Source organism: Salmo salar, chromosome ssa05 (genome assembly GCF_905237065.1).
Source record: "Salmo salar chromosome ssa05, Ssal_v3.1, whole genome shotgun sequence".
In the NCBI taxonomy this organism is placed as follows: domain Eukaryota; kingdom Metazoa; phylum Chordata; class Actinopteri; order Salmoniformes; family Salmonidae; genus Salmo; species Salmo salar.
The window spans coordinates 52,921,147-52,933,290 of record NC_059446.1 but is presented as its reverse complement, the minus strand read 5'-3'; the positions used below and the strand labels follow the sequence as shown (position 1 = coordinate 52,933,290).

Here is a 12,144-nt window from a genome sequence, read left to right as displayed (position 1 = left end):
GCTTGTGACTCTACGAACTTGTTGGATGCATTTGCTGTTCGTTTTGGTTGTGTTTCAGATCATTATATGCCCAATATAAATTAATGGTAAATAAATAAGTCCATCATTACTAACCTCTTACATCTAGACGTTCCGCTAGCGGAACACCTGCTCCAATATCCAATGATACGCGTGGTGCGAAATACAAACTCCTCGAAAATCCGAAAACTTCCATTTTTCAAACATATGACTATTTTACACCATTTTAAAGACAAGACTCTCCTTTATCTAACCACACTGTCCGATTTCAAAAATACTTTACAACGAAAGCAAAACATTAGATTATGTCAGGAGAGTACCCAGCCAGAAATAATCAGACACCCATTTTTCAAGCTAGCATATAATGTCACAAAAACCCAAACCACAGCTAAATGCAGCACTAACCTTTGATGATCTTCATCAGATGACAACCCTAGGACATTATGTTATACAATACATGCATGTTTTGTTCAATCAAGTTCATATTTATATCAAAAACCAGCGTTTTACATTAACATGTGACGTTCAGAACTAGCATTCCCACCGAACACTTCCGGTGAATTTACTAAATTACTCACGATAAACGTTCACAAAAAACATAACAATAATTTTAAGAATTATAGATACAGAACTCCTTTATGCAATCGCGGTGTCCGATTTTAAAATAGCTTTTCGGTGAAAGCACATTTTGCAATATTCTGAGTAGATAGCCCGGCCATCACAGGCTAGCTATTTTGACACCCACCAAGTTTGGTACTCACAAAACTCAGATTTACTATAAGAAAAATTGGATTACCTTTGCTGTTCTTCGTCAGAAGGCACTCCCAGGACTTCTACTTCAACAACAAATGTTGGTTTGGTTCCAAATAATCCATAGTTATATCCAAATAGCAGCGTTTTGTTCGTGCGTTCAAGACACTATCCGAAGGGTAACGAAGGGTGACGCGCCGGCGCATATCGTGACAAAAAATTTCAAAATATTCCATTGCCGTACTTCGAAGCATGTCAAACGCTGTTTAAAATCAATTTTTATGCGATTTTTCTCGTAAAATAGCGATAATATTCCGACCGGGAGTCGTTGTTTTCGTTCAAAGACTGAAAAAGTAAAATGGACTCTTCACGTGCACGCGTGCGCCCGTCTCATTGTTCTCAGATCGACCACTTACCAAATGCGCTACTGTTTTTCAGACAGTAACTGCAGAGTCATCATTCAACATTCTGGCGCCTTCTGAGAGCCTATGGGAGCCTTAGAAAGTGTCACGTTACAGCAGAGATCCTCTGTTTTGGATAGAGATGACAAAGAAGGCCAAGAAATGGTCAGACAGGGTACTTCCTGTACAGAATCTTCTCAGGTTTTGGCCTGCCATTTGAGTTCTGTTATACTCACAGACACCATTCAAACAGTTTTAGAAACGTTGGAGTGTTTTCTATCCAAAGCTACTAATTATATGCATATTCTAGTTTCTGGGCAGGAGTAATAACCAGATTAAATCGGGTACGTTTTTTATCCGGCCGTGAAAATACTGCCCCCTATCCATAACAAGTTTTAAGACATGAATGTCAGTCAATGCGGAACATTTCAAGAACTTTGAACGTTTCTTCAAGTGCAGCCGCAAAAAACATCAAGTGCCATGATGAAACTGTCTCTCATGAGGACCGCCACAGGAAAGGAAGACCCAGAGTTACCTCTAATGCCGAGGATAAGTTCATTAGATTTACCAGCCTTTACCAGCCTCAGCCTTTACCTCCTCCAGGCTGTGTAAGGGCTATTTGACCAAGAAGGAGAGTGATGAAGTGCTGCATCAGATGACCTGGCCTCAACAATCACCCGACCTCAACCCAATTGAGATGGTTTGGGATGAGTTGGACCGCAGAGTGAAGGAAAAGCAACCAACAAGTGCTCAGAATATTTGGGAACTCCTTCAAGATTGTTGGAAAAGCATTCCAGGTGAAGCTGGTTGAGAGAATGCCAAGAGTGTGCAAAGCTGTTGTCAAGGCAAAGGGTGGCTACTTTGAAGAAACTAAAGTCTAAAATATTTTTTTATTTAACACTTTTTTGGTTACTACATGATTATATATGTGTTATTTCAATATTTTGATGTCTTCACTATGATTCTACAAGGTAGAAAATAGTTCAAATAAAGAAAAACCCTTGAATGAGTAGGTGTGTCCGAACTTTTGACTGGTACTGTATATACATGTATATCAGAAATTATTCACAACCCTTGACTTTTTCCACATATTGTTGTGTTACAGCCTGATTTTTTTGTCACTGGCCTTTTTTTGTCATTTTTACAAATTCATAAAAAAATTGTCAAGAATCAATAAGTATTCAACCCCTTTGTTTTGGCAAGCCTGACTAAGTTCAGGAGTAAAAATGTGCTTAACAAGTCACATAAGTTTCATGGACTATGTGTGCAATAACAGTGTTTAACATGATTTTTGAATAACTACCTCATCTCTGTACCCCACACATAGGTTCCTTAATCAATCAGTGATTTTCAAACACAGATTCAACCACAAAGACCAGAGAGGTTTTACAATGTTTCGCAAAGAAGATCATCTGTTTGTAGATAGGTAAAAAAAATGTATCTGGCATTGAATATCCCTATGAGCATGGTGAAGTTATTAATTATGGTGTATCAATACAATCAATCACTACAAAGATATAGGCATCCTTCTGAACTCAGTTGCCGGAGAGGAATGAAACCATTCAGGGATTTCACCATGAGTTTAATTGTAGTTACTCCACAATATTTACTTAATTGACAGAGTGAAAAGAAGGAAGCCTGTAAAAATATTCCAAAACATGCATCTTGTTTGCAACACAGCATCTAAAGTAATACTTTAGTGTCCTGAATACAAAGTGTTATGTTTGGGGCAAATTCAATACAACACATTACTGAGTACCACTCTCCATATTTTCAAGCATAGTGGTGGCTGCATCATGTTATGGGGGTTGAATACTTATCTTATCAAGATACTGTACATTAGTGTTTTATTTTTTGTAAATTCTTTGGTCTTGTTCAAATTTTTCTTTCACTCTGACATTACAGAGTATTTTGTGTTGATCGTTGACAAAAAAATGACAATTACATACATTTTTATCCCACTTTGTAATGCAACAAAATGTGGAAAAGGTCAAGGGGTGTGATACTTTGTTTTTTAAAACGGTTATAAAGGATATTTTATTTTCATGACTGTCTTCATCCATAATCATCAGTTACTCGATTATACGGTAATTGTCCATCCCTAGTGTGTGTGTGTGTGTGTGTGTGTGTGCAAATGACTCAATGTCTGTGAATTTAACAGTCTTTATTTTACATCATCCATCTATTTGCAGAAACTTAAGAAGTGCCAGATGTTTCAGTGCACAGAGCAGGACTGTTACAAGACTTGGATAACCAAAGACCCAATGCCTTGTCCCCTCAACCAGCCCTACTGTGAGGTAGGCTTAAAAGTGCACCCCCACTCTACCCTATTCATCATTCTATACCCATAGTAGACAAACTAGACATCCTTCATTGAACTGTAAATGCTGTAGGATACAAATGTACACTTTAACTATTTTCTAACGAAAGAAGGAAAATACATTTGGCCACGACAAGAATGATTATCTGTTATGATCTCAATAACATCACTAAGACAAGAGAGAATTTCCTTTTGCCAATCTCGTACATACTTAAACTCATCAAACTCCATGCATTCTCAATCCACGTTTCTCTTTTCAGCTGAAAAAGATAACAACTGGTTCATCAACAACCTGGATGGGAGGCTGCAATGCCAACTGCACAATAAACACCTGGTGTACGACCACAACAGATACATGCCACCAAGAGTGCTGCAACACCTCCATGACCTCCTGCCTCAAGCTGGATGGTACTCTGAACGTTCCTTCTTCTGCCACTAGGGGTCTGCACTTCCCTTTAGCAATGTTCACTGCTGCTCTGCTGGTTTGTCTGCTCAGCATTGGTTCTCTGGCTTAAACTGGGTCGTGTTCAGTAGGTACCAAGCGGGGGAAAAAATTATTGAAAGAGGGAGGAAATACCTTGACTTGTCCGTTGCAAAATGGTTTAAAACGTTGCCTGTCGTGTGACTTAATGAACACAACCCTGATGTGTCGACCTACTGAGCCATTGCTTGAATAATATACAGCGAGCGGTAGTAGTTAGCACAGCAAAACCTGGTTCCATTCCACATGAATACTATACTGGTTGTAGGTCTAGCCTACTCTTTTTTTGTTTGTTTGTTTGTTTGCTTGTATATGAGATGTATTGAGATACTGTATATGAAGGCTCATATGTGCTTTTGAGAAATTTAGGCAATTTAAGTGATAATGATTCCCCTATGTGAGTCCAAACCAAATGGGTTTAAAGGGTATTATTGAAGAATATGACGATTAATATGGCTACAGAAAGCTATTCGACCATACCATCATACCCATTTTATAAATCAGTAATGCGTAAAACATAATCCACTGAAGATGATAGCTATTTATGATCATAGATGACTGACTTAATGTATGGTATGATAATTCATTATCTGCTTTTTGATACTTATTGAGATTTGTGTAAGTTGAAGTTTACAATTATGACATTTTCATAAATGTCCTCTTTTTTTAGGCACACTGTTATTTTCTTTCGCCAGTGGTTTGCATGATGACTTGCATGTTTTCTTTGATTTTGCACTTGCAAAGACCTTCCAGCCTGGTCTCAGATCTGGTTGTGCTCTTGCTCACTCAATTGCTCATTGACAAACCAAACATGCCCAGGACAAGGAGTTGGCATGATAGCACAAACAGACTGGCACTCAGGCTAAAGACTTTCTCCAATACAAAAGCAAACATCTGTTCTTTACAGATATTGCATAATAACTCAGTTATTACCTAGTCCTAGATAGCATATTGTGAAGGACAGATTGACAATTTATGCACTTATAAACATTTTTAAAAAACATATATATTGGGCTATAGATGGTGTTTGAAATATTTGTGCTGACACATTGAGGTGTAATTCATATCTGTGAATGTAGTCATACACTGTATAACTGTAATGTGTGTTTTACTCCTTTTATTATGTAGCTGTATTCTCATTTATAATTCACCATCATAACAATATGGAAATTGATTTATAAAAATTGGATTATAAAAATGTCAAAGTGTTTATTTTTGCAGTAGTTTCATGGAAAGTTGACATACAAGACCTGATATGTCATATCTAATACTTGGAGAAAAGTTACTAAAAGAAATGTGTCATGTTGAATACTTTCTACATTGTGTATATTGTACAAACTGTAACAACTGCTTTTAAAGTCATATAAATATAAATGAAATAAATGTTTGACCAAAGCAAAATGTGAATATTTTCTTTGAAATTGTCTGCAGACCTCACCTGTGATGAGAGGAATTTAACTATTTGAATCAACTAGACTTATATAACAAATACTGCATCAACAAAAACACAAAGGATTATCTAGAAGAGGACAGGCCAGGTCCTTGTAGACTTGTTCATATTTAGTAATTGTACCTTATAAAGTATTGGCCATTCAGAATTCATACATAGATTAAAAGTACTGATTAAAACATTTAAATTATGACAAAACATTACTATGTATTCCGTGCCTCTATGCACCATGCATTAGAATTTGATTACCGTGGAGATGGCTGTTAAAACCACATACAAATAATACATTTTTTGTAGCTGTGGCTAAAACCATAGATATAGAACACTAATGGTATATTGTCTATGGTTAAAGCAATATTGTTGAAATATCATTCCAATTATAAAGGTTGAAACATCTTCCGGTAGGCGCTCGTGTGCTAGTTTGCCTAATTTGTCTAATTTGCTTGATTTTGCATTGGATTGGTTTGTTTGAGTATTGTTCCACTCTCTTTACCATCTGCCACATTGTCCGTGTTGATCCACAAAGCCATCCTGTGTCTGGACTCCTGACTCCAGCGGAGCAAGGAGCCCTGAATCAGCCAAACAGCCCATGGGAGTCTCTTATCTCTTAACCAGAGGGTTTGGACTCCCCAGGCAGTCTACGTTGCTTTTTAACTCCTGAGGATGATGTGGTGTACATGTGAACAACCACCAGGTCCTTCCTGGAGTCCCGGGACATTCCCTGCCGCTCTGCAACTCATGTTGACGATGAAGAGGTGATGTACATTACAACAACCACCAGATCCGTCCTAGACGCCCAGGATATTTCCCCATACTCTGGCTCCACCCACAGCAAGCACTCTGAGACAGCCACCTCAAACGCATGCTCTACTATTACTAAGGAGGAACTATGGAATATGTGGATCTCAGATACACGTAAGGGGTCTTAGGGTGTAGTGTAGAATGATTTAGTTTATTATTATAGTGTCTTGCATCTTCAGGATGCCCAGCCCACATATGCTTATAAGACTCTGCAGTAGAAAATCAAATCATATATGCACACAATAGGCCGCATACTGTCCATTCTCAAAAGCTCATATGTGCTTTTGAGAAATTTAGGCAATTTAAGTGATAATGATTCCCCTATGTGAGTCCAAACCAAATGGGTTTAAAGGGTATTATTGTTTACAGATCCTTATTTGTATACTGCTTCATTTTCTTTGTTTTCATCATCTAACACTTTGTCCCTCTTGATCCTCATCCCAGGACTTCAGGTGGGCTTTGCCTCTCCAGTTGAGATCCAGTTGAGATCTTGTATTCCTACAAGAGACTGAGGGTTGAGTCTCAGTCCAACAATAGGAAGAGGTGCCACTGCCTTGGGTGCGTCGCAGAGGACTGCCCTGCCAGCAAGAGAGCCAGGAATTAATCTCCAATTGGCTCTCATGGGGCCATGAGGCACATTAATAGAACACAAAATAGGCGCCAGAATAGAGCTGTGTCACAGTACAACAAGACATTCATAATAAAATATTGTGACATTTTGTTCCTTAGATTTCTTCCTGAGAAATGCCATCCAATACAATAACTACAACACTTCAATCCAATGCAGTATTATCTTAATAAAAAGGTCCAGGGCCTATGCTTTTTCCTATTAAACTACAAAAAGTATTGATGGCTAGACATGGCTACACAATACTGTCCAAATAATATAATAATGTAACTTTCTTTTGCCTGATGAATAACGGTTTGATATGTGTGTGTATCAGGATTGGGGAGTAACTAATTTCATGTAATCCAGTTACATTTAATCTAATTACATTTTTTTTTTAAACCTGTAATCAATTACGTTAACAGCAAATAGTATTGCAATCATATTAGAGACACTTTTGAAAAACTAGATGATTAGTACTTTTAAATTCAGAAAGGATGTTTGCGAACAAATACATTATAACACCTTTGTGTTTTCTCAATGACATTCAATTTAGGGTTGAAGAAAGGTGCAAGTTTGAGTTTGTTCCACCTTAGCCAATCTGACATCAAGTCAGAGACCACTACTACGATGACACAGCAAATGCGTTCGATCATCCTTTTTGTCTTCTTCTAATGCCTCTTAAATGAAAGTAATCCAACAGAACTAAAAGTAATGACATGACATTAGTGAATTTGGGTAATCCTAAAATGACATTACTAATTGCAATTTTGGACAGGTAACTAGTAGTTAGAAAGTAACCTATCCAATCCTGGTGTGTATGAAGTAGATAGCACATCTACAATTTAGTATTACACCTGCATCTGTCCGATTAAACAGTATTTATTTATGCTGCAATAGTTTATGTGTCAGGGGCTAGGGTCAGTCTGTTATATTTGGAGTATTTCTCCTGTATTATCCGGTGTCCTGTGTGAATTTAAGTATGCTCCCTCTAATTATCTCTCTCTCCCTCTCCTCCCGGAGGACCTGAGCCCTGGGACCATGCCTCAGGACTTTCTCTCTCTACCGCACCTGAAGTCTCTAACTCTGAATGCTCAGCTATGAAAAGCCAATTGACATTTACTCCTGAGGTGCTGACCTGTTGCACCCTCTACAACCACTGCGATTATTATTATTTGACCCTGCTGGTCCTCTATGAACGTTTGAACATCTTGGCCATGTCCTGTTATAATCTCCACGGGCAAAACCAGAAAAGGATTGGCCAATCCCCAGAGGCTGGTTCCTCTCTAGTTTTCTTCCTAGATTCCTGCCTTTCTAGGGAGTTTTCCTAGCCACGGTGCTTCTACATCTGTATTGCTTGCTGTTTGGTGTTTTAGGCTGGGTTTCTGTATAGCACTTTGTGACATCGGCTGTTGTAAAAAGGGCTTTATAAGTACATTTGATTGATTGAAACAGTGAGTAATCCGATTAATATTTCCTCGAACGACAGCCAAAACATGACGTCACTCTTAGTCGCTGAAATCTCTGCGTGGCAGGTCCACAAGTATCTAAGGGAAAAGGAATAAGGACATCTAGAAGAATACGGAATCATGTCGGGAACATGGCAATACACTTTTACGCATTGTGAAAGCAAAAATGTAGTCGGTTTTGTTGTTTTGTCTTCTCGATAAGTAGGTAGTCTAGCCCAACTTCGTAAGAGAGAAACGATTGGCCTGTGTCTACTCTCGCTTCAATCTGTATTTTGAGGGCCCCAAGAGTTCGCACGAAGTAACGGTTTTAAGTAATGGATCAATCCTTCGCAATTCAAGAGATTTTGGCAGAAGACGAAAATTGCGTCATAGTATCCTTTATAGCATGCACTAAATGTTTTTTGTATCACTCGGATGTTACGAGTGCGTAATCTAAAGGCTGATGTTTGACTTCCTTTGGAAGAAGAACACAATGTTTCATTCCGACGTAGCCTACGGGCAGTTCACCTAAAGCGAGTTTGTAGTTTGTTTGTCAAGGCCTAATAGGCTATACGTGTGTGTATCTGAATGTATTGATATTTTATATATTTCATTCAATAGTACAATTATTTGGATTTAATAGGCTTTGAGTGTAAAGAAGCAGAATGCAAGTTGCTCAATGAGGACATTGGTTCTGCTTTTCGACCGTAACACCAGTGTTACACTAGTATACGACCTTATGTTATATATACTATGGACATTGTGTTTAAATAGCTAAGGCTAACAGTGAAGATGTGTGGAGAGCAGAATCAACAACCTCTGCATAAGAAGGTGTGAAAGTTCACAGTTCGCCAGTGTTATGTAAATGTGAACTGAAAAGTACCAGTGGCCTGGCTTTGGCCCCAAGTGAGAGCAGGTCCGCTGAAGCCATGGCCAACGAGACACGGGTGCCGGGGCTGCGTAGATGGAAATTTTGGGTAAAACACTGGTGTAAATCCTGTATGGATATAGGTGTGACATGTAGAGGCTACTGTCCAATTTTTGCAATATGATAGGTCCTCCACTGGGTGGCAATCTTATACAAGCTACTCAAATCAAATTGTATTTGTCACATGCGGCCAATACAACAGGTGTAGTAGACCTTACCGTGAATACAAGCCCCTAACAATAGCCTACTGTAGGTCTAAACATTTCAAGGACATTTGATGTTTTTATAGCAATGACTAGGCCTCTGCTCTTTGAAGATACTTGATGCATAATGTTTTTCCCAATATAAAAAAAGCATTTCATTTTTATATCAACAATTGTGTAGGCCTATTTTCAAATGTAACATTGTGCAAACATCTTTGCAATTCCCTTAACTAGATTGTTGTAAACATGCTGTTCAATGTCTTGTCTTGGTGGACAATGTCACTGAAAGCAGGCTATTGGGTTTGGTGGAGCGCACCAAGGAACATGCGTGAGTTGAAATTGGTGCTATTCCACCAGACTTATGAAATATAAATGCTCTGAAAAAATGCATTACACCTGCCCATAGTAATGTTCTACCTTTGTTTCCTATAGGCTGTTTGTTTTTACCCATAGAAGAATGGCGATAACTGGTGAAGATGTCACATTGTATGACATTTTTCCCATCTCTAATGACTTTGCAGTTGTGGAAGGTATGCAATAGTTAATGTATTGGTTTTAACTTGATTATTATAATTTGCACAATGGAGGTTGAGGCATGGGCCTTATAATGCATTGTAATAACATGTTATTCTTTCCTCAGTGTCCTCGGCAGATGAACTTTCTTTTGTGGGTGAGTTTTCTTTTTTCCCTGGGTCAATTTCCCCCGGGTATGTTCATAGGGCCAAGTTATTAAATGTCTATTACATGATATTTCTATAGGTGCAGACACTAGAGTGAGGCTGAACTTCCAGGATGGGGATCTGGAGGTGAGGCTCCCCTTTGGCTCCCACTCTCGCCTTTTCCTCAGTGAGGTCAACAAAGCCTGGAGCGGTAAGACATGGCCTACTTTTCCATAAAATGATCACAAGTGTTGCATCCAAATAATTTCTCCTGAAGTGTACACCTGGTCGCTACTTACCACAAATCTATAAGCATTGGATCGGTGGAGGCATGGGCAAGAGGGGGTGTCCACCATATTTCTTAAACCAGTAATTTCCTTTCAAATCAGTGAGGGGAAGTGAACAAGTGGACACTTTAGAAGGAAGGATAAAAAATTGGGACATAACCAAGTATAGGGTCATGCACACCATTACAAAATAATTTGAATTGAAAAAAACAAAAATATGCTTATTGGACAAGCCCAGGTAGTTCCTCCCGGTTTAAGTGTTTTCTTCCGGTGGGGGCCTGATGAACACGTGTCACGCCCTGAACATAGAGAGCCCTTGATTTTCTATGGTGTTGTTGGTCAGGGCGTGACTAGGGGGTGTTCTAGTTGATTTATTTCTATGATTGGGATTGAGTATGGTTCCCAATTAGAGGCAGCTGATTATTGTTGTCTCTAATTGGGGATCATACTTAAGGTGTCCCTGTTCCCACCTGCTTTTGTGGGATATTGTTTGTCTATATGCTTGTTGCACTACGTTACTTCACGTTTCGTTGCTTGTTTATTGTTTTTGTTGAGAAGTTTCACTTTTAAATAAGATGTGGAACTCAAAATATGCTGCGCCTTGGTCCGTCCATTATCACGACCGTGACAGATTATCCCACCATTCAAGGACCAAGCAGCGTGCTCGGGAGGATAAAGTGAGTTGGACTTGGGAGGAAATCCGGGGAGGATGCGAGACCCTACCTTGGAGAGAATCGCAGCAAGATCAGGAAGGACAACGACGACGCCGGGGACTGCGGCCACAGAAACCCCAAGATTTTTTTTTTTTTGGGGGGGGGGCACATGGGGTGGTCGACTGAGCAGCGGGGAGTGCCAGAGCCCGTTTGGGAGTCGGTGAAGGAATTCAAGGAAAGATACCGGAAAGAGGTGGTAGCGAGGAGTCACGCCCTGACCATAGAGAGCCCTTGACAGCTATGTAAACTTTACATTGATTTATCCTGCGATAGATGTCGTTCAATTGGTAACATACATTTTTGTCTTCTAATGCCTCTTAAGGAGAAACTAATCTAAAAGTAACGGAATGTAATCAGATTACGTTACTGATTACAATTTTGGACAGGTAACTAACTGTAACGGATTAAATTTAGAAAGTAACCTACCCAACCCTGACATTCACATATTTTTGAACCATAAGTCTATTGTGTTCTGTATGTACTTGTTGCTACTCAGAAAAATGGCAGATGGTTCAGAAAATGTTCAGTTGACAACAATAGGCTTAATTCAAGTTGGTAAAAGTACAAGTGATGTAATAGATGAGCAAAGACACAGTAGCTACTCACCACAAGTTACACAAAACTCTAAAAAGAGGGGAACCAGTTGTCACTTATAAGACAACATCCAAATATGATACACACTTGAGAGATAGCGATAGAGAGAGAAAGAGAGAGAGATGGCATCAGAGAAAGAGAGAGAGTGAGAGAAGGAAAAGAGACTGGGGAGGCGCAGAGTTTTAGTGCTGTGTGCTCTTCCTGAGTAGTTTATGTCTGTTGCTCAATTAAGCATTTGCAACTATGTAAGTGTAGGATAAATATAATATTTCCTTCCATCTGAATGATATATTTGAATTTGGCTTTTACGTGTTTTTTTTCCTGTTTATCTCAATCGGATGAGCCACTGGATTCGTTGAGACACAGAGTTTACTTTGTTTCATTGTGTCATTATTGGCATTAGCTCACTACTTTACACAATGGAGCTCTTAAATTTAAGATGGAGGACTAAAGTTATTTTTTAAAAAGGGCCACAATCACTTTT

General features: G+C 39.0%; 2 protein-coding genes across 2 annotated transcripts in view; both read left to right on the top strand.

Annotated features, from left to right (window-relative positions):
* LOC106605176 (uncharacterized protein YBL113C) overlaps nucleotides 1-5,354 on the top strand; it is a 28,949-nt gene extending 23,595 nt beyond the window's left edge. Inside the window, exons 8-9 of the mRNA XM_014200558.2 lie at nucleotides 3,362-3,466; nucleotides 3,750-5,354. Coding sequence (XP_014056033.1) covers nucleotides 3,362-3,466; nucleotides 3,750-4,004 — 360 coding nt within the window. The 3' untranslated portion in view covers nucleotides 4,005-5,354. The remainder of the gene's footprint in view (nucleotides 1-3,361; nucleotides 3,467-3,749) is intronic.
* A 2,902-nt stretch (nucleotides 5,355-8,256) lies between these two features.
* The window catches only part of LOC106605115 (type II inositol 1,4,5-trisphosphate 5-phosphatase), a 33,188-nt gene continuing 29,300 nt past the window's right edge, over nucleotides 8,257-12,144 (top strand). Inside the window, 5 exon segments of the mRNA XM_014200439.2 lie at nucleotides 8,257-8,668; nucleotides 9,656-9,735; nucleotides 9,840-9,937; nucleotides 10,048-10,077; nucleotides 10,167-10,277. Of these exon segments, the coding sequence (XP_014055914.2) occupies nucleotides 8,612-8,668; nucleotides 9,656-9,735; nucleotides 9,840-9,937; nucleotides 10,048-10,077; nucleotides 10,167-10,277 (376 nt within the window). The 5' untranslated portion in view covers nucleotides 8,257-8,611.